Source organism: Psittacula echo (assembly GCF_963264785.1).
Source record: "Psittacula echo genome assembly, chromosome: 22".
Lineage (NCBI taxonomy): Eukaryota > Metazoa > Chordata > Aves > Psittaciformes > Psittacidae > Psittacula > Psittacula echo.
This window is the reverse complement of record NC_137758.1, coordinates 813,338-836,235: the sequence shown is the minus strand read 5'-3', so window position 1 is coordinate 836,235 and position 22,898 is coordinate 813,338. Positions and strand designations below refer to the sequence as shown.

The following is a 22,898-nucleotide window of genomic DNA, read 5'->3' as shown; positions in this document are numbered from 1 at the left end:
GGTATCGCAGTTAAAAACATGCCTTTAAGAATACCTCCCTAGAATGAAAGAATAGAAACTGGACTGGAGGTGAAAAAAACATCCAGTTCTGAAGGAGGGAACCTCACTGAGCTCCCAAAAGTGCTGGTTATGAGCAATACCACTTACTCCAATAAGTCTGATTTTCCTTTCTCTTCTCATAATTTGCCATCAGTGTCACTTCACTGACTTGAGTGGAGTTTGTAGTCCAGCAACTGAGAGGAAAATAGAGTTGAGCATCAGGAATTTCCTGGGAAGTAATAGCTGCAAAATAGCCCTGGGCTGGCAGAGCAGTTCCAGTTCACACAGCCCACTGCTCTCACGAGTTAGCTATATTCTGAGGTATGAAAGCAGTAACATACAGCATCATAAAAAACAAATGAGATTGGAAAGAACCTCTCTGGTGTGCCCAGCTCCAAGCAGGGATAACGCCAAAGCCAGATGAGATTGCTCAGGGCTGTGCCCAGTCATGTTTTGAACATCTCTGAGGATGGAGACAGACTTTTATTTTTATCATTTTATTAGCTTTGGAAAAACAACTTTGCTCTGTTCATAAAATGATGTATCTGTCTCTTGGAGTCTAATACTTACTAATGAAATCTCTAGTCCTTGTAAATTTAATTGTGAGATGATGATCATCCAACTACGGATCTTTGCGCCTTATAAAGTGATTCAGCAAACTGCATTACTGATGAAAGCAGTGGCAGTGCTTTAAAATAAAGCCTAAATAACAGCCAATTATAATGAATTTCCTCAATATTCCATCATTACGTTTTGCAGTTAGGTTTCCCCAATTAATTTTACGGAGAAAAACATTAGCTCCCAGGACTTCTGCTGAACATGTAATTACAGGAACAAATCTGAATGCAAAATGGCATGCAACATGCTTTTACACCAAAACTGTAGTAATCCTGCCTGTGGATACTGCCATTGTTTTGGATATCCACAGAGTTGGCTCCTGCCAAAACCATTTTGAACTGAGAATATGCATCCAGCTAGGGAAGAGCTGGCAGGTATGGCAAGGGCATGCCCACGGGCTGGGGCTCCTTTGCTGCTCTTTAAATGCTCCTGAAACTGTCCTACCGGATTCTCCTGGTTCTAGCTCCCACTTCAAAGGTGCTTTTTTAACTCTCTCATATGGCTGGGAGCACGGTGCAGAAAGCTCTCGACTGAATGTGGGTGAAGGCAAGCAAAGAGTTGCTCCTCATTGAAGTGCACAAGATTAAGCCACTCTTTGTAGTCCAAGACAAGAAAAAACCCAGCTGGGAAATGATCCCCCTCTGTGGACACGTGCTCCCTATGGTCTAAACGGGGGACGAACAAGTGCTACCACATTTCTTAGCTCTAGAGCTGTGTCAGATCAGATCTGAACTTCATGGACGGTTCTTTAGCGGGCACAAATCACCCCATTTCTGTGAAGGAATGGGGCATGCTGTTTCCCACCAATTTAGGAGTCTGACACTTGCAATAAATGAGACTGTGTTTCCCTTTCCAGGCTCACAATTCATCCTTCCCAAGCACCTCCTGCACCCTGATATTTGCAAAACAGGGTCCTGTACCCCTGCACTGTTTGAAGAAGCAATAACTGTGGGGGGGGGGACAGCCAGCAAATGTATCTTCAGCTGGTCCTTTCCCTGTGGATCTGAGCTCCATCCCCTTCGGGGACAGGTAGAGGATATTTTTCTTCTGGACAGGGGAAGATCAGCTTCTTTCATCACACAGTTCCTGCTGTAAGAAGTGGGTTGGCCTAAGATAAGCTCAGCAATTGCCTATCACAGCTTTAGCATCACAGCGTGATTCATGTAATTAAGGATCCCAAGAATTAAAATATTTCCGAATTTGAATCCACACAAGTGCTTACATTTCTTTGCATATCAATACTCCCTCATTTCTCTCATTCTTGTGTGGCGGTCAATGATCCCAGGGGAAAACCACTTTTCCTGTCTCCAGTTCAACGTCTCAAATGCCACATTTGTCCAGGTACAATCATGAGACTGAGTTGTTCTGATGCTCAGAATGGTTTAGGACCCAGCAGTGTTCATGCTTTGCAGATGTGTTGTAATTGTCCCCTCACATGTAGCTTCAGAGAAGGGTTACTGAGACCCGGGAAAGACTTTGCAGACATCAGTTCACTACTTGAGACAAAGAGTTCATGTAACAGGAAAGAAAATGCTAATAACTATAAGATCCCATTGGAGAAAAAATCATAAGCAGAAAAGAAGCCCGTGTTCATAAATGTTAGGAATAACCAGCCTTTGTAAAGAAGAGTATCGTGTGTATCTCTTGATAACGGCCATATGCAATGGGGGAACTTGACCTAAAATCGGCAATTTTTATACTTGTGAGTAAAAATAAGTTGTGACAAGTCTGTAGTGTGGCAATATTTGGTGCATGGGTTGAGTGGAATTGGACAAAACTCTCCAAGGGGGTTGAACTGCACAACTCACACCGACTTCCAGTGGAAGACAGGGGACTAAGCCTGTAGGAAGATCCTACTCGCCACGTGTGCGCATGTATGTTGCCTGCATGCACACATACACAGCGACATGCACATAGTTACACAGACACACTCTTTGCAAAAACAAAACCATAATTATTGACATCAAGAAAGTATAACCTCAATAAAAGTCCCTTCTCCCCCCTAAAAAGAAGAAAATGCTTAAAAATATTAGTATCATCCACATGAAATCCATATGTTTAGTTTGCTTTACAGTTGAGTTAAACTCAGTAACACTCTACACCTTTAACATCCTAAGTAATTGTGGAAGGGTTGTCTTCCTGGACATGAACCAATTCCAAATTCTGAAATGGAATAAAGAAACAAAGGAAAAACAAAACCCCAGATAATTAAAGCATTCAAGAGATCTTTTCATTACATTCAAAACCAACTTTCAATCTTATTTCTTAGTCTGTACCCAGTTTCTGTACTGCCCATAGCTTTTCACCCTAGGCTTCCATGCTTCTCTGAGACTCAATGGAAACATCCCAACAGAGCAAGAAGTGAAATCCATACCTGGGCAGAGGAAAGAAATGGTCTTTTGCACCATTTTCTCTCACATTTTGTTTGGTTTGCAAAGAGCATGTTGGGGAAGAGAGAAAATCCATTCATTCTGGATAATCTCAACCCTCCTCATAGAGACATCTGATACTTGAAAAGTACTTAAAGCTTTTCCCTTCAGTGGGAATTACGGATAAAAAATGCTGTACAGATCAAATCCTCAGTTCACAATGAATGAAAAACCATAATGGTGCCATGCAAATTCTGCCCCGGATTTCTCTAACCTGGTTTCTCTATTGGGATTTTTGGGATGACAGCATCTAGTTGCAGATTTTGACATGAGGTTTACAGGTGGATTATTGAGTGCCAAAAAAATCCCTAAGGGACGGTTAATGTCATCGCCTGTGCTGGAATTAATTGCATGTTACTGACACTGGACAACATTAGTCAAAATTCAGGAATGGAAGAGGCCTGTGAAAAGCCCCACCTGAGAGGATGTGGCTAAATGCAATTAATCAGTTACTGCCTTACCCCAAACCACCCCTTCCTCATGCACGAGGGCCCTGTTCTCACCTGCATCCTGAAGGTGCGTCTAAAATCTGGACGAGAGGGTCCTGAAGGTTGTTCCAGCTAAAGATCCCATCATATTCTTATCAAATCCTTGCTGAAAAAGCAGATAAATAGGAACTATGTATATATATATATGAAGTAGATGAAGTGCAGTGAGTACATATCAATTTCAAAACTGGTAGCTATCTATTGCTGTGAGAGCCTCCTGCCCCACTTCCACAGCTGTGCTCCACTTAAAGAGTGTTTCATTCTCAGACAGCCTCAGGACAGCCTCTGCCCTTCCTCTGTGCCTTTAACACATCGCCCTTATTGATGGACTTTCTTAATTCTAACTTTTCCCCAAAGAGGCTTCTTCAAAGTCTCTGACTGGTTCAGGTTGGATGGGGCTTGGAGCAACCTGGTCTAGTACAAGGTGTCCCTGCCCATGGCAGGAGATTGGAACTGGATGAGCTTTAAGGTGCCTCCCAACCCAAACCATCGTATGATTCTATGACTTCACTTCCCTTGCACTGCTTTCTGTTCTCCAACAGTCAGACTTCTCCAGCTTTACTGGAGGAAACCTTTATTTAATCGTTCACCAAACATTATTTCATCTTATTCCTCATCCTGGAAAAACGGCAAGGATTTATGCATGATTTATCCTTGCATACTCCCATCCTTCTCATCTGATGTATACCTATGCAATGAACATCTGTGTGAGCACAGGAGTGACTCAGCCACACTAAATTGAGTTGGCACAGGCTCCTGAGCACAGCCCGGCTCAAAGCTACACAAGCTCCTATGGAGAAAGTCCCTAACCGTTAATATGAGAATCGTATTTAGGTGCTCTCTACCTTCCTGCCCACAGGGTGCTCCCCTTTGTGGATGCTGCTCCTTCTCTTTAATTTGGCCCTTTACTCTCTGCAGGTGCTGCTGCTGTTGAGTTGGAAAAACCCAACTTGTTCAAAGACAGCCACTGAGAGCTGGGAGCTGGCTCACGGCCCCGTCTGGCTCTGCGCTTCCGCAGTTTCTGTTGCAGGGAGCAAAACAAATCCTAAATACTCCTCTTCTTGGTTGAAAAGATTACCCTGAGTGTAAGGGTGATGTAACCACAGGGTAGGGTTATGAACACAGAAGAAAATGGGGGGAAAAGGAGGAGGAACCTTGCCAGGGATCTGTTTGGACACGCTGATCCTATACAGCGAGCCGCAGCAAAGGGAGTCTCCCAAGCTAGTGCAAAATGTCCAGGTCTGTTCTCAGCACAAAGCAATGCTGTGCACACACAACAGCATCGGCGCCAGGAGCAAGGTGTCCTCAACATATAAAGGACATGGAACTGTTGGAAGAAGTCCAGAGGAGGCCACAGGGATGATCAGGGGACTGGAGCATCTCCCATATGAAGATAGGCTGAAAAAGTTGGGGCTGTTCAGCCTGGAGTAGAGAAGCTGCATGGAGACTTCAGAGCAGCTGCCAATGTCTGAAGGGGGCCATAAGGATGCTGGAGAGGGACTGTTCATTAAGGACTGTAGTGATAGAACAAGGGGTAACGGGTTAAAACTGAAACAGGGGAAGTTTAGATTGGATATAAGGAAGAAATTCTTTACTGTGAGGGTGGTGAGGCACTGGAATGGGTTGCCCAGGGAAGTTGTGAGTGCTCCATCCCTGGCGGTGTTCAAGGCCAGGTTGGACAGAGCCTTGGGTGCCATGGTTTAGTGTGAGATGTCCCTGCCCATGGCAGGGGGGTTGGAACTGGATGATCTTAAGGTCCTTTCCAATCCCAGCTATTCTATGATTCTGATTCTAAGGTGGCTGTTTCATGGTAGAGCCCACCTAAACTGGCATCATCCTCAGGATACAAGCCATCCAATACAACACACCACTGTCCACTTGGTCCCTAAAGTCAGTCCCAGCAGTGGCGGCTGTGATTTGCTGCCTCTTGCTCGGATCTGAGGTGGGCTCCCATGTGCCGAGAGCACCGTGGTCCTCCCAGCGCCCTGGGCTCCTCCAGCCACTGCCCAGACTCGCCTTTGCAAACTCACCGACTGCAGCGAGTGAGTCAAGACCTGGGTTGTTCTTGTTGGCCAAGAAGCAGAAGCATTCTCCTTACCTGCTTGAGCACACTCTGGAGCTCCCTGTTTGACCAAAGATCTGTCAGGAGGAGGCGAGCAGCTTCGGCCGCTTTTGGACAGGAGCTGGGAAGATGAAAGCAACCCCGGTGAATTCTGGCAGGCCACAGAGCAGCAACCCACATGCGTTACTGACAGCCTTTAAATAAGGCCACCTCCGGCTGGGAGGCTGGCTAGACCTGATGGAGGGCTGTCAGTAAAACCTTCCTTCCACTCTCAGCAATATCACATGACAACTATCTCTGGGAGCAGAACAGGACAAATGAAAAAAGGGGAGGATTTGAGTGGAAAATTGAGCATTAAACTGAGCTGAAGGGGTGTTTCAGGGGTGTGAAAGCTGGGAGAGTGAAAGAGAAGGGAAATGGTGCCAACCCTTCCCTGGAGTCTGTAGGGCCAGTGCGGGTGAACCCTTTGGGACAGCAGCAGAGGAACAGGCTCCATTGCTGCCTGGTGAGAACGAAGGAGACGGGAACATTTGTAACAACAATGCCTGCAACCGTAAGTCCTTGCTCAGCACAAGTTAACAGATAATTGCTCACGTAACAGCTCCGAAACCGTGAGTCATAGCAGCACCTTTTATGATTTTAGAACATTTCATACAACAACCCAGATATGAACCTCCTTGCTGGTTCTAATCACTGCTCCTCATCTCCTGGACCTCGTCCTGTCTGTGGGAGACTCCTGATCTGGGCTCAGTGCAACAGCCCCAGCCTGTGTCAGCCAGGGTGATGGAGAGCTATGAGACTCAGGACCCTCCCTGTATTTTGCTTCACAAAACATTGTGTCCTCAAAATAATCCTCATCGGACTATGAGAAATGGGACTGATGATGCTCATCAGGAAACTGGACATGACAAGGAATTCCGTGAAGAAGGATTTTTTCAGGATGTGCTAAGTTTACAAAATCAATTATCAAGGTGCAATCTTTGGAAGAAATGGGAAATTGGAAGTCAGTGGATGAGAAGGACTCTCTTCCTCAAAAAAAATAGTCAAGGAAGGACTCGGGTTTCTTGACAGGTGAATCCTGGTAGAATTAAGCTGCAACATTAGATTTTGCAATAGAAAAGATGTGAAAAGTGAGTTAACAAAGAGAAACTAAAATGAGCAGGTGATAAAGGGACTGTGAGATGAGCTTCAAATCTGATGCTCTAAAGTACAGGAAGAGATTTTGGAGAAAAGCTTTTAGTGGAGGCAGTAGAATCATTGAGAAAAAGATGTGATTTTATTAGTGAAATACTGTTGCTTGAAAATGAGCAGAAGAAGAGTATTTTTCAGCTTAGTTGGAGAAAAAGGATGAAAAAGCCATCAGACGTCCCACTAAAATCAGTAATAGCAGCTTGATTTTCAGAATCACCAACCAAAAAAAAGAGGCTAATATGCAATATTTTGGCAACTTGGAGTAAAAGTAGCAAAGAGCAACCCATCTTCACTATGAAGGCCATATCATCAGCATGGATATATGCAGGAGAGAGACAATTATTTAATTGGGATCTCCAGGAAGAAACCACAGCTATCAGATAAACTGCTGACCCGCTTGTGACTTTCCCTCAGAATACAGCTACAAGAAGCATCAAGGAAAAGAAATCTCAGTTGGAGGAGGGATGGTTGGCATTTGAGAAGAACACAAGGAGGGAAAAGCTCTGTAACTTGCTTGTCTGTAACCTGGAATCTCTTTCTATATTATGAATACAAAATCGTCTGAGCATCTTTAACGATTCACAGCTTTAAATGCAACAAGAGACCAGTTCAGTGGAAACATGTACATTATGCAGACAAACCACCACCAGTGCTGGAAGGTGAGGGAAGTGTGTCCACAGGGGAACTGAGGCAGAGTATTCGAGAAAACTCTGCAAAATACTAACAAGGTGCAACATGACATGGTGTTCTCCATAGTGATTTGGTCACCACTGAGACCTCCTTGGTTCTCTGTTTCTGCTGGCAGTGGCACTGCGAAGGAGGAGGTTGATAGTGTTGAATTGCCACATTCATTGTTGGTATGGGGAACATAAGGTCTGCGTCCAACTTAGGCAAGAGTCCCCAGTAGAAGTGTTGGATCTAGTTATTACCACCAGGGACTGGGTGAGGCTGTTTCTGGTGCAGGACTGGACAAACCCCACCCTGAATGTTCTTTATCTTCACAGGCTACACAGGAAAGCAGGAGAAGTGAAGTAACTTGTGAACTACCAAGTGTCCAGTTCACTGGTGGGGAGATCTCTTTCACATCTGATCTATGGGAACAGTCTGAAATGACTTGGCTTGAATAAGTAAGATTAGTCCTGGGTGTAAATTGTTGTCATTTCTTCATAAGAATTGAACAGCAGCAAAGACTTTGGGGACAGAAATGAACAATGGAGGAACAGAACAATTTGAGCTTGGGACATTGTGAGAACTGGGGAGTTTCTCAGAAGGAATCTGTGATATAGACAGGAGGAACACACGGAGAACATCTCCAGAGTTTAGTAACTCCTCGCAGTTTAGTGAGTCACTGCAAACAAAGCTCATCACACAAAGCAGTCAAGACAATTAAGGTAAGCACAACCCCAGTTGTGCAATGCTTTGCTGAAGTACTAAATTAGCTGACGACTGGTCTGAGGGATCCAAAGTGGGGCTTTAAGCAGGAGTAAATATCATTCAAAACAACGAAGACTTAGAAGAGGGCTGGGTTTCATGTTAATTGGGCTTGTTGGAGAGTGGAAGCATATAAAAGCAGCAAACTGACCAATGTTCACTGGCTGAGGTCCAAACTAAACATAGAGGCCACTTTTAATGGCTGAGAATCTCTCACGGCCATGAAACAAGTGGTAGATTGCAAGCGGTTGGTGGAGAAGGCATGCAAATGACTTTTCACAACAGAAAACAATAGGTTATATGTAGAAGGTATTTTAAAACAAAGACAGATGGTAGGGGAGATGAAAGTCTAGGAAGCAGAACACATGGTCTCATGTAAGTTTAACACCAGTTTGGCCAGAAATAAGCATAGAACTTGGCGAGGGTTGACAAGCTTTTGTACAGGGCAGTAGGAGTGTGAATAACAAGCAGGGGGATTTACTACCATCAAAACTCAAACCAAGTCCTAAACGAAAAGTGTTGAGTTTGCTCAGTTGTTGCAAAATACATCTGTGTAGACCACTGGAGGTACTTATAATACGTATCATCAGTGCTGCATCTTTGCCACTTGAGGTGGACTTTGCAACAGAAAAAGTGCTAAGGTGAACAAATCTCAACATTGAAGCTAAGCACAAACCCACTCTATCAGCAGTGCTTGAATCTCACGCCTGATCTTCATAGTAAGGTTTGCAGGAAGCTCTGAGTGGGAAGCCAGGGTACCAGGGACTCAGGCCACGTACTGACATCCTCTGTTCCGAGGGCTGGGAGTTTGAAAAGGCTTTAAGATGTTGGTGCTTCAGTTCTTTATAGAATTTCTTAAAACAAGCAGCAAATTTCCTGAGGTCCCTTTACAAATCTCACCCTGGATGGCTCATGCCTGTTTCCAAGAAACTAGCATTGAGGATTTCTGTCTACCAACATGCTTGAGTTTTCTTTGGCTCTCAATCTATGAGCACAGAGTAAGAATAATGCTTTGCTAAGGCTCTGAAGGGTGTTGGAAATGCTCTGGGGTTAATCTGGCTTTGCACAGAGTGTATGGGCTCAAAAATGTCTTCGCATGACCCTCTCCATGCCTTCTGCCCCAAACTCACCCATTTCGGCACAGGCTTACTACATTATTTAGCATGTTGCTTGTCAAGTAAGACTTCCCCAGGTGTGGGTTGGACATGATGAGGTTCCTCAGAGTGTAACATGCTGATGTCATGATCTCGCCATAGCTGTTGGTATTTCCAGACTGGAATGACAGGAGACGTGATACATCTGGGAGCACCTGGTGAGCTAAAGAGGTGGAATGTTCCAATCAACGTTTAAATAAAGCCTAGCACAAGTGAATGATACTATTTGCATTAGCACTATTCAATGCAAAATGCAGTGTTATCTCTGGGAGGAGGCACTAATAATGGTCATCACTTGATTTTCAGACACAAAAAGAGTGCTGCCAGTCTCTGAAAGGGCAATGACACTGGTCAAGACCAGCTAAGTTCCCCAAACACTATCATGCCCATGATCCTGTAGATTTGTCATTGTCTATAAAGTATTCCACATGCTTGTAAAGACTGAAATAGCACACGTTTTACTAATTAAGCCTGCAGGTATCTCCTGTAATTGTCTTTTTGGCCAGAAGAAATAACACTGCTTTGCCCAATTTCACAGCTGGGTTAGGTCCTGTTACGTGGTTTACAAAGCAAGATGGGCAGGTATTAAGAGTTGGAAACCAGACATTGTTCTGGAATCCATTGTGGTGGAAATGACTTACCCATGGTTTTGTGGAGAACAGGATGCCGGGACATGTTGCTCAGCAAAGAAGCCCCAGACCGGACAACTTCAGAGCTGTTGGACTGGAGGAGCCGTGCGATGCGAGGCAAACCTTTCTCCTTCAACCCAATCAACTGGCTCATTGCATTGGACATCTAGGAGACAGAATAGAGATATCTCATGACTTCTATGCCAGGAGGACACAACTGGAATGATGTACAGGCCCAGATAAATACGACTACATGATAAAATAAGCATCCGTATATCTTTTGCTACTATAATTCCCTTTATGTTGTCATTTACCCTTCTCCTCCAAAGACATATGCAAAGTCAGCCTCTCATCTTCTGTGATACAGCTGGCACTTCTGTCCTCTTTCTGGGGTTTGAGTGCGTACAGTTGCTCACCCAACTCATACTCCCAAAAGCTGGGTAAGTTTTACCTTCATGGCCACGTTGCCGTTGCACTTGCCCTTCACAACGCCCTTGCATCTCCCTGCCATGCCTAAGCAATCGGCTGCAGTGGAATAGGAACAGCTAATGGATACCTTAAAAAAAAGTCTGAAGACCAAAAATACTCATCTTGGATCCTGATCTCATGTTTGCTTATGTAAATCTAGAGGATCTCAGGATGTAGCCAAGGCAGATGAGTGCTCATGGATGTTGAAGTCACATACCCTTAATAAACTGCCCTCTTATTGATAGACTTTAAATGGAACTCAACTACTGCCCCATCAGAGAGGCTGCTGGAGATCATTGCACAACCAGTGACACATCAACAGTGACATGGGAATAGAGGGAATGGGCTGGAAGGCAATCCTCTTCCAGTGGGCTGAGACCCAGTTATCCTCCCATGCTCCAGGAGGCACATGCCTCAGTTTCCCTTTCCTTCAAGTGACAGCAAATCCAGCAACCCAACCCTATTCCAGCTCTGAGCTGGAATAAGCCCCTTGAAAGAAGAAGCCACTTCTGCACATCCAGGCAAATTCCAGCCATTCTGTTCCAGAAGGATGAAATAAGTTGCTTCAACACTGCCAGAGCTGGTTTTTCTGTATTTGTTTCCTTCCCCCCTGTCCAAAAGACATTCTTGTGCAATGATGTTGATGTTGATTGCCACGGAGCACATAGCTCCGGTCCCATTTCTCTGATCAGCTCTACCCATACAGTGACAGCCTCTGTCCACCCTGCTGTAAGCAGCGCTGCTTAGTTAAACTGCAAACACAAAAAGTTCCCAAAGTATTTCACATTGGAAGACTTGGAACAAAAGCTCCCAAAGGATGAGAGCTGGCAAGTTAATGCTGTCCTAGCATTAGGAAGGCTCCATTCATGAGTCACTCCGTGTTTCTGGGTGGAACGCTTCGCACATGTGACACGCCTCCCCTACGTATGAAACAATTATCTCTTTATCTCCCCAACCATCTCATTTAAATTGGAATTGATGAAGTTTGACACAAACAGACAAGTTGAGGTTTGTCCACGTGAACTCAGCTTGCAAGGACATGCCCACGGTAACGACACTGGCCACAGCAGAGCTGCTGTCGTGACGTGTGTCTTGCCGTGCCCTAGCTCCTGCAATACCCACGGTGTCACGCAGCCCGTGTCACCTCCACGCTGCCATACCTACAGGTTAGGACATCTGTCAGAGCTATTTTACAAGCAGCTATGATGTGAGGACGAGCCACAATCCAGAGCACAACCCACCCTGTTATTAGAGCCACCTCCCACTTAGAAAACACACGCAGGCAGTGGCGCACACACATCCTCTCTCACTCCTTTAATGACATCTGTCCACATGTGCACATCTGGGCACATACTCACTCGTGTCTGGGGAGGGTGGCAATACCAGTAGATGCTGGTAGTTATGACCAACAGACTGGGGAAACCTGGAAACCCAGTGTATGGCTCTGGGATAGACCCTTAGGATGCTGATTATAGCCCCCCATTGAGACCCTACATTTGGTATTAATAAATACTTTGCTAGAGCATCCACTGTGCAAAGACTTGCAATAGCGCCCTGAGGTTTAAGGAGGACATTTTCCTTTCTGGTTACTGTCAAGTGCTGACGCATTTGGCTGAGTGCATGTGGAGGAGAAAGGAGCCCTTACCAGCCCACGGCTTGCAGTGAGGTTCTGCAGAGCTCCAGCACAAGCTTCCAGGGTGGCATCCTTCTTGCTCTGATCCATCAGGGACAGGTAGGTGTGGATGGCATCAGAGTGGTAGAGCCAGCTGGGTCCTTTGGGTTTAAAATCCTCCTCAGGAAGGGGGACACCATACTCATCATTCTACAAAGAGAGGAGAAAATGGGAGCTCAGATCTTGCTCTTTGCTCACAGCCCCTGCCGAGGCTGAATATCACATTTCCAAGCCTCCTGTGGCACATCTTACCTCCATTTTACCACTCCTGCTATTGAAACAGCCTGTGAGAGTTTTGTCCATATAAACGCTCCGGGCCATGTGGTTGAGCTGGGTGTATTTGTTGGGAACTTCAGCATCCAGGCGGTAGGAGAGGTTGTGCAGGATGCAGATGCAATTCTCCACAGACTGAAACACCCCCCAGAATAAAAATCAAAGCATCACATTAGGCAGAAAAATATGGAGCAGCACCTGCTATAGCTACAGAGAGAACATACACCGTGCCATAACCTGCTTTTTTAGCAGCTACACTACATAAGCTCCTGACTCTGCTTAAGGTAGCAATGATGGGAATGAAGGGGGTAGACACAAATGAAGGCTACATAGCCCAAATGCTATACTGTGAGCTGACTGACTCTGAACCTTGTTAGGTCCCAATGTAACAGACAAGCTGATAAACAGGAAAAGAGAGCAGAGGGTGGTTGTATCAAAGGGCCCATCATGAAATGCCAAATCTTGAAAGTCTTCCTCTTGCCAAGTCAAATTTCAATGACTTTATCCAAGCTACAGCTACAGATCTGGGGACACTTTTTACTAAGAAGAGGCTTTTAAGCCTCCATTACCTATAAGTCAGAGTTTCCAGTGTAAAGAGTAAGGGAGAATTTCCACTAGATACCTGTAACCAGCATCAAAAACTGTGCTTACATTTCCAGAGAGCTGCGTTCAGTATGTGCTGCTGAAACTGTTCTTGCAAAAGCCATCCCCAAAAGATGATTTGCTTAATTCTGAGCTCATCTGAAGTAATTTTGGTACTTACTGGGCACTCACGACTTTAGGGTATCTGTTAAGTATCACAGATGTCAAGCTCCTAAAAATATGGCTATAAATGCTATTTTATCCAAGGTAAGGGCCATCTACACACAGCAACCAGTCACAGTTAGGGGACTGGCAGAGAAATGCCAGCTCTTGGCTTCTTGCTGAATGCAGTGTCAATCTGGGACTTACATACTTGAGTGCTGCTGGATGAAGAGATACGGTGGTGGGAAGAGCGATAGATGGTGGTTAACATGCTGGAAGGATTCCAGGGTGGGAGTGAAAGGATGGAAAACATATTGGGGGATCAGGAGCCAAAATATTTTGTTGTTTCTCTGTTTGTTAAAGGGAAACTGTAAAACCACCTCTATTTCAGAGCCTAGAGCACAGAAGACTGCAATCCTACAATAGTTTGCACTGAGATTTGGAAGGGGCAAGGGCAGCCACAAAGAGCCCAGTCCCCTCTTGTGTTTATTTGAAAGAGATTTTGAGATATTCCTGAAGTTGCAGTGATTAACTACGGGGCTGAATGCTAGCAAAGAGCTTGGGGTGAGCATCTGGTACCTTGTCATCGGGTCGGTTGGAAGCCACGCAATTCTGGGCATAAGTCATGACTGAATCAATCAAGCCAGGGTAATTCCTCATGGTCTGGCGCCCCATGTCTGCAGAACTCAGGTTTCTGAAGGAAGCCATCGCAGAGCATGCCAGGAAAGAAGGAGGAGAGAGGATTAGTTGGGTTCGCTTACCAGTCCCTATGGGCTCTGTTCTGGCTATGGGTATCATTGAATTTAAGGATGTTTCTGTAGATACAGCAAGGCTGGTGTACTGCTCTCAGTTTGGAGACCTTCTGCAGGACTGCAGTGGCACACAGCCCTCTTGTTGCTCTTTAGGATCGATTTCATCTAGGAAAATGTCCCTTTAAGACGCTCTGCATAGAAGACATCCTCCTAGTGAGAGTAACTATCAGCAATATTTTGCCTTAGAGGCTATGCATGTGGCATTACACAGACTCATCACCTCCTTGGAGGTGTTTCCAAAGAGCAGACTGAATAAGGACCAGCTGAGATGATTGTGAAAATCAGGAAGGTGCATCTGGTTGCAAGTATGGAGCTACGAAGGGTCAACAGCAATATTGGTGTGGGAAACAGGGGGGGCAGAGAGGCTGAAGAGCGGCAATCACTCTGACCAAAGGGACTGACCAGTTTGTAATGGTGGAATGTATTCCTGAGCACTGGTTGCTGCCAGGGCAGGGGAGTTTTTTCAGTAACAGGATATGGTTTTCGTTGTTTTGTTGTTTTTTTTTTCTCTCTTCCCTGTTTTATTGCTTTGCATCTTGCAAATGAAAAACAAAGAGAGGTTGGCAGTCCTTGTGAGATACTCACTCCAGGCATTCCAGAACTGGATTTGGTGTTCACTGTGATTTGCAGCCTCCTCATTAACATGAATTCATCTGCAATCCAGAAATGCTTGAGCAGCAATGGCTGGAGCCCAGGGCAAACACAAGGCTGTTCTCATCCCTGTGTTATGATGTGGCAGGGCAGTGAGTCAGAGCAATCTTGGCTCACCCCTCAGAGCAGGGGCTCTGGACACAACCACTCTGCTTTCTTTACTTACCTTGCTCCCCAGTCCTGCTCCCCCCAGCCTCTTTTGCTCCCTGGATGACCTGCATCTGGCAGACTTAGCTGGGGGTGCTGGAAGTTACTGCCACAGTCAGGAGGCAGAGCCCACCTTGAGTTAAACTCTATGGAGAGCTCCTTTTACAAGCCACCATCCCACCCTTTCCCTCATTTTAATGGGGTATTTTATGACATTGGTGGGTTGAGCTGATCTTAAAAGCGGAGCACCTCACATGACCATACACCACACATCCCAACATTCCCCGCACGGCGAAGGTGCCTTCCAAGACATGGAAGGGAGCAGCGCTCGCTATCTTTCAGACACGGTTCCCAGCCACAGAAGACGATGATATCGCGTCTCAAAAGGCCCCCACTGTGTTCACCCACTTCGTTTCATAAGCAGATACAGCTCCTACTAGCTGCATGTCTGGTAAGGGTGTGGTTGGTGCTGCACTCCCTCGGGGAGAGCTTCAGTTGATGAAAGTACCTAATTATACCGGGCATTTTTTTTCCTTTCCCACTTGTTCCCAGTGAGACGAGGAGCTCGCATCCAAGTGGAGGAGGGCGGTGGGAGAAGCAGCAAGTCAGGGCGAAGATCCTCTGCAAAAGGGATCTGGCTTTCCCGTGAACAAAATAAACTACTCTGGGCTCAGTGTGCGCCTCCTCTGACCGGCCTGATGATACGAGCCAGAAAAAGGCCAGGGCAGTGGGGTTGCTCTGGACTTAACCAGTTATTAAAACCAGTAGGGGAATGCTTGTTTTCCCCACATAGAGAATTCTGTCTCATAATGCTAGGAAATACTAGCAAAAATGTTTTACTTTTTTCTGTACCTTCTCTTAGTCAGGAAAGCTTTCTCAAAGGAGAGATTTGCATTAATGCAATTGGAGCGAGCATGTCTTTAGCTTATTGTAAGGTGATTTAGACAGCTTCAGCGTTTCTCAACACACACAAGCTGCAGTAAATCTCTGCGTGATGACTCACCTCAAACACCCTGTAGCATTGAAGAATACTTCTGGGTCAATAATTTCTCTTGTCCTATTGCAGGTGCCATCAGACCAGCCAGAGAAAGGGATGATAACACAGTCTGTCAAGACGGGAAGGGCCTCCTGTATCAACTCTTCTTTTAACTCATCAGTGGAGGAGAGGTTCCAGAGCAGTCCTAGGAAGGAGGGGGAAGACAAGCTCAAGCAGAGGATCACCATGTATTAGAAACTTCCTTTAGGTCAGAGTGAATTCCAGCTACAAAGTCCTTCTTTTCATCCCTCTTTGAACTAAGGGCGCAGAGGCTGCCCTAAATCCTAGTCTTTGTCTGTCCTTATTGGAGACAGGCAGGATGGGCACCAGCAGCAGCGTTTGGTGTGGAGGTGGGCATCTAAGCATCCTCCCTCCTCCCATAATCGCTGTTTATGGCCATTGGGTTACAGGTGGAAGGCATCTCCCCAGGGATCTCGTGAAGGCTTACACACAAGACCTCAGTCACAGTTGAGGGTGACCTGCACCGACAAACTCATGTCATGGAGCCATTGAGTCATGGAATTAACCAGGTTGGAAAAGACCTTCAAGATCATCAGGTCCAACCATTCCCCAGCACTGCCATGTCAATCCTTCAAGAAAAGATGAGACGCCAGTGAGACAACCTGCCCAACCATACTGGGATTGCCAATACTGTTGGCCTTCCCTGGCAGCAGCAAGGAGGCCAGGGGTGCAGAAAGGCATGGGAATGGCAGGATGATCATAGCTGTGGGGGGAAACCTCAGGCAGGTGCTTTTCTGGTGGACATGAATGGCGTGAGGAACCATTATGGGACACTGAAAGGCCAAGACCACCTCTGCCTTCTGTTTTAGACTGCTGTTTGGTGTGACAGGAGCATAAAACATCCACTTTGTGCTATGGCAGCACCATGGCTACTGGGCCTTTGCGTGCTGGAGCACCATGGACCACAGGCAGGGAGGAGCATGGTCCTTGCTGAGAGCTGAGCAGTCTGCTGTGTACCTGTCAGTTGCTTCTGAATCTCAGTGTTCCCTGTCCTCCGCAGGAGGCTCACGCACTCCCTTATCCCATTCTGCCGCCGGGTTTCTATCTTGTTGGTTGGATTCTTGAAGACCAAGTTCCGGAGGGCTCCGGCTGCTGCCCGCTGTACGTTCTGATTTGTGCTGCGGAGCAGCTCCACAAGCTTGGCAATTCCCCCCAGCCGATAGACCTGTGCCAGGAGAGACGTTGCCATCAGCACAGGGTGCGGAGCATCACCGGGATAGGGAACTGTCATGGCAATGCAAGCAGTCAACACGGCACATAAGCAAAGAAACTGGAAAAGCAGACCTGGCAGGAAAGGATGGCTAGAACTCACAGATGGCATATCTGGTTGGGGCCATAGGTCATGAACACAAAAGTGCTGGCCTTGAGGTTGGAGCTGAAACTCTAGAAGTTGACATCTATGAGTAATGGCCATGGACTGAACCCTTTGCTGATGAAAGGTGCTCGCTCGCACAAACTTTCTCCTACCCCTGTCAGTTTGCCTCAGGTGGAAATGTTGCTCTGGCTATCTGTAGAGGCCATTTATAGCAATATAATAACATGATGTGGTAATTTATCTGCATCCTGAAATCACAGGCTGAGCTTAGGGAGACAGCCATGGTACAGCGTAAACACCCTCCAGGTCAGCCAGAAGCAGTACTGGGCCATGCCGCAGCACTCAGGAGGGCAAGCATTGGAAAGGGGTGTGAACCCCAACCTGCAGGACACCGCACAGATACCAGGGAGGTTTTGAAGGCAAATCCTCTCCAGAATGATGAGTGTTCCCACTCTAGGATGTACCTCTGGGTACACGATCCCACACGGAGCCCTTCCTGGCACAAACCAACCCATGGGCTGGAGATCTTGCTGACAATAGGATGTGAACAAGCACTCTTTAGGGCAGCAAACAAGCGTGCGCTGGGGTGACTCACACTCCTGCTCTGACACATCCTTCTGGGAAGCGATGGGACAGGCCAGTGCTCGGAGAGTGTTTCCAATGGCAGCAAAGGGTGCGGCCACCCCATCATTCCCCCGCTGTGATGTGGGCTGGGGTACCCGCACCCATTGGGAACAAACGGGTACATTCCCACTGTCTTCCAGCATGTCCCGCTCCACTGTTACGCCAGGAAATGGAAAACCACCTCAACAGGGATGGAATCTTGATGAACCCGTGTCTGTATGACTGCAAACACGCTAGGGCGGGATAAACTTGTGTGACAGTCGTGCCACAGCAGATCCATCCTTGAGGTTGCCTCCTTTGCTGCATGTTGGCACAAATGTAGTAATGGGACAGTAAGAGCATAAGAAAAATAAGCTTCACTATAAGAAGCGCTTCTGTTTGATCAAATATCCTTGTACAAGATCTCTAATCTGCCCACTGGCTTACATGGCAAAAGTGGCTGAAAAAGGCTGAAATGGCTGAAAATGACTGAAATATCACTGAACAATGCACAATGAGCATCACAGTGGGGTTTAGAGCAATTCTGTGTGTCTGACAGTGCAGCTGTGAGATTCATGTGACACTGGGTGCAACTGCAGACAGAAGAGGACACTGCTTCTGGATGGCTGCCTCCATATCACCAAAACCCATCAATCTGTGTCACAGCAACTCACGGTGCTGATGTGGACACAGTCTCCTCTGCTGCCTCGTAACTATTCCCATGTTAAAATCCTGACTGACTCCTACTAAGAGAAAGTGGCCACTAATAGTTGAAAATCTACTTAATTAATTCCTGAGTGTGACTAATGAGGTGTAAGGCTCCATCATTAAAATCAAGGGGACCTATGGATCCATGGTACTGAGAAAACCAGTTTCATCCATCTCATGTGCCACCACATCCAGTGCGACAGCAGAGCTCTGAAGGAGTTTGCTCACCTCTTGCTTGGCAGACTCCTCCTGGAAGCAGGTGTGCTGGAGGTAGTAAGCACCCATAGCTTGGTATTTGTCATCAGAGGAGCACAGGAGTTGTATGGCTTTCTGGATGGTCATTGTACCGCCGTCTATCTCATCACCACATATTCTGTGTTGAAGAGAAATAGAGCATTGGTTGAGTGCTCAGCCAAAGGGCTACGTCAGTACTGGGAATTATAAGGAAGGAATCAATTACATAAAGTAAAATATTATCATATTGCCACATAAACCACGTGGTGCACCCTGAGCGCATTTCTCTGTCTCAAAAAAAGAGATGATAAGAGTGGAAAATATATAGTGGAGGACACTAAGGACAATAAATTATGGATCCAGTCTGTTCGGAAACAAAGGAGGCAGAAAATAAGAACTCATTTGAGGTGCTAGATGTCTATTCATGTCTGAATGGAAGGTTTCATGAACAGAGAACCAGTATACACTGTTCATCAAATAAAAGAATTAGTGGACAAGAATGAAACCAACCATCAGGTTGTTAGGACAATCTAAAGCAGACAGATGCTTTCCTCCTTTGATGTAAGATGTGGTGGAAGCAAAAATGCGAGAGGAGTTGATGGTCTTGGGAGGCTGGAAGAAAAGGCGACAGGCATGTCTGGAGTGATGGGATGGACAAATACTGAGTGCATGAAATACTAATAATAGCACTGAGACTTCCTGCTCCCAGGGTATCTTTACATTGGTAGTCTCCAGCCCTTCATAGAAGTTGGCCACAACCATCACCCCCTGTTACAGGTAAAGAATGTGCCTACAGACTCCAGGGGAAGGGTATGAGTATCTCTGGGTTGGAGCAGGACTTGGATAAAACACAAACACCAGTGGCAGGATACAAATGGAAAGTGCTTCATTAGCAGTGGATGAAATCAAGTGTGGGGGCTTTGCTAGGACAACTAGGTCGTTGTTGTGCCTGTCTGATGTTATTCCTTGTTCAGAATCTAGCTGTGATTGATGGGGGAATTTACCTGGAGATCAGGAAGATCAGTCCCTGTTTGAACCACATTAATTTGTGTACAAGCTTTTGCTCGATGTCATACTAGTGAGTGACTATGTAGAGGGGCTGAACATGTTCAGACAGTCCAATAGACTAACAAAACAGAGTGGTTTTTATTAAGTTCTTTAAATGAACCTAATATATTTGCAGTAGTAAATATTACTGCGAGGGAATGGCTTCTTCTAGGCACGGAATGTGCAGACACGTTTTGACTGTGCCAAAGAAATGTGAAGAATAAAGGTCTAGAGAGGACACCCACGTGTGGTGACCAGCACCAGCAGCTTACAATAAGGTATTTTGTCCTTAAGTCCCCAAAGGTTCACCTCCTTTCACAGCAGAGAGTAATATCCACAATCCTATGGGAAAATCCGTAACAAAACCATCAAAAACCAACAACCCTGCTGTGACACTGCAAGAGAACCTTTCATCTCCCCTACCCTCACAGGTATAAAGTTGCATTCAGTTTAAATGACTTATTTAAGCACCTGTGTAGTTAATGGAGAGACACAGGTGCTTCCAAAGAACAACTTGCCTTGTGTCTTAGACATTTTTCCTAAGACAGGAAAACATGCCCACTGGAGATACCTCTGCCACTGCTGGTATATGGGAATGACAGACCACAGTCTGGGATTGGACCTTAATCATTGTCTAATGTTAGCTGAACCTCCTTCCACTTCTATTTCTATATTAACAATAAAACATTGGTTTATCATATGACTTTTCAAGTTTGTACCTTTATCAAAACTCCAGGAAACTTCCATTATACTTGCAGCACAGGAACACAAGACTGGAAAGACAAAGTTTAAGCTAGAAACTAGAGAATCTCAGAAATCTTTGGTTTGGATCCAGGATGCTGTGATTTTTCGCTTAGTCTTTTCCACACTCCTGGGACACAAAATAGAGCAATGGATCCAGCATAAGGAGCACCAGAGGGACCTCTTTTCTTTATAATTTATCCAGTTGAGAAAATCCCCTATATGAGGTGCACTTTTTGTGGGAAAGGACATCCGTTATTGGTCCAGCTACTCAAGGAAGGCAATTTTCCACACATCCACTACATAAGAGGGCCAAATCCTCCTTCAGCATGGTAAAAAGACCCATCTGGATCCAGTTCTGTGTGGGAAAAGATGAGGAAGGTTCCATTTCCCCTGATGGCTCACCAACAGGAGACGTTCACAGAGGGTGGGAGGTTGGGCTCAGTCATGCTGCCTCAGTTTCTCCTACTGAGAACATAATCACCGTGGCAAAGCCCATGCTAATGGAAGATTGTTCATCAGCCAGTCAGGGATATTGCCAACCAGATCTACACTATGAGCACAACAGCCTGCTCCAAGACAAATTCTTGGATTGTGGCCATCTCCAACCTGGGCCGATGTGCCTGGTAGGAAGAGCTCCAAAGGTTGTTCTTCTTCCACAAGAAAGAAGCAATCAGAACAGGGAGAGACCTCAATTAGAAATGATTCAACAGGAGACAAATTGGATGATCAGATTCAGGTCTGGAAGGGAAACAAACACTTAAGAGGATCAGGATCACAGGAAGGCAAATTCCCCGATTTGATACTAATGCCTTTTGTTCACTTTTTATTAGCAGATTCGTTTGTGTTAACCATATCTAAGCCTCCATGCTGGTCACTGGGGCTACAATTCCCAAGAGAGGAGGAAGCCAGAAAATCCTTAACAAATTCCATTGTTCATTAAGAAAATCAGTATGAAGACACTCAAATAGAGCGCCCAGCACATCCAAGACTTCCACAGTCAGGCCACACTGGAGCAAACCCAGCAGCCATGCTCCATGCCAAGCAGCCACATCCACCTCTGGGACATGGTACCAAGGTTATGATGCCACCGCAATCTCAGCTGGAGCTTCCCCTCAGGCTTTGCTTAGTGCAGATACCAGGGGACATGGGCACACATTGAACCAGGGAGGAGGAGATCCTCTCTATGTGCAATGATAATAAACCCTGCCAGAGCAGCATCACTCACAGCTCCACAGCAATTGCTCAATACACAGAGAACACCAAAGAGAAACGCATCCACATCTTAAAATAAGGCCAAAGGTGCATACGGTATTATGGAAGACAACACATAGTGTAGGTGTCCATTAGCGGCTCCTGATCTGTATCACCAACTGGGGAATGTCTGCAAACATCCCAGCTCACCTCTTCCATCTTCTCAAATGAGAATACCCTGAAATCCTTCACAAGGGATGAGATTAGTGTGGCCTCTCTGCAATGTCTCCAGCTCAGACATCTGACTTTCCCCTGGAGTTAACCAGGGGGCACTGACACTGCCACTGCAGAAAGCTGTACTGTGGCAAAAAGTGAGTGCTGCTCATTGAGAACTGCCTTTGGGCAGGAGCCACCAGAATAGCCCATGAACTTCTGAGCCCAGAACAGATGCATTGAGCTTGGAAATGTTGTTCCAGATATGACATAATGCTTACAAAGGCTTAATCCCCTGAGTGGTTATTGAGAAGTATGTCTGGAAGGAACATCAGAAATTCCCTCTTCTGCTCACTGAGGCAAGATCATAATGATGGGGTGGTGGAAAAGAATATACTTCAGGAGGAGGTTTCTCAAAGCAAGTCAGTGCTGTTTAACCTCCTGATCTGAGCAAACAGTGCAAAACTCAAGCTTCATCACCAGAACCAATACTATGGGATGAGTAAAACCCTACATCATGGTTTAGTTTATCATAGAATCATTGAATGGCTTCTCCCCAAAAACATTTAGGTAAACTACTGATCAGCTAGCTGGAGGAAAGGTGCTTTCAGCAGCTAGAGTGGCTTCTGTAAGAGGAAAGACTCTTCTGAGAGACAGTTGTCAAAAAGACAGCTCTTCCATGCCTAACACAGCCAAAGCCAGCGCAATAAATGGAAGCAATCACATAATCAAGAGTAGTTCCAGAAATCAAATAACTTTGTGACCAATCTACACATAACTGAACTATCTGTTCAGTATAGAGAGTCTGGCAGTTCTTGCATACTCAGTGTGTACACGCCACTCTCATGACCTGGGAATGAGCATCCAATGGCCCCTTTTTCACATCATCCAAAGAGATCAGATCTGTAGCACAGGACACTTGAGAAGCATCACTCTTGAACAGCACTGACACTGTCCATAGTCACTGCATTACAGAGG

General features: G+C 45.9%; 1 protein-coding gene across 1 annotated transcript in view; it reads right to left on the bottom strand.

Annotated features, from left to right (window-relative positions):
- Positions 1-3,608: 3,608 nt before the first annotated feature.
- Positions 3,609-22,898, bottom strand: part of PKP1 (plakophilin 1) — a gene marked incomplete at both ends in the record, with an annotated part of 39,498 nt that continues 20,208 nt past the window's right edge. The window contains 10 exons of the mRNA XM_080633127.1: positions 3,609-3,680; positions 5,673-5,757; positions 9,389-9,575; positions 10,054-10,207; positions 12,155-12,331; positions 12,434-12,589; positions 13,778-13,892; positions 15,812-15,989; positions 16,823-17,030; positions 18,720-18,864. Coding sequence (XP_080489253.1) covers positions 3,609-3,680; positions 5,673-5,757; positions 9,389-9,575; positions 10,054-10,207; positions 12,155-12,331; positions 12,434-12,589; positions 13,778-13,892; positions 15,812-15,989; positions 16,823-17,030; positions 18,720-18,864 — 1,477 coding nt within the window. The remainder of the gene's footprint in view (positions 3,681-5,672; positions 5,758-9,388; positions 9,576-10,053; positions 10,208-12,154; positions 12,332-12,433; positions 12,590-13,777; positions 13,893-15,811; positions 15,990-16,822; positions 17,031-18,719; positions 18,865-22,898) is intronic.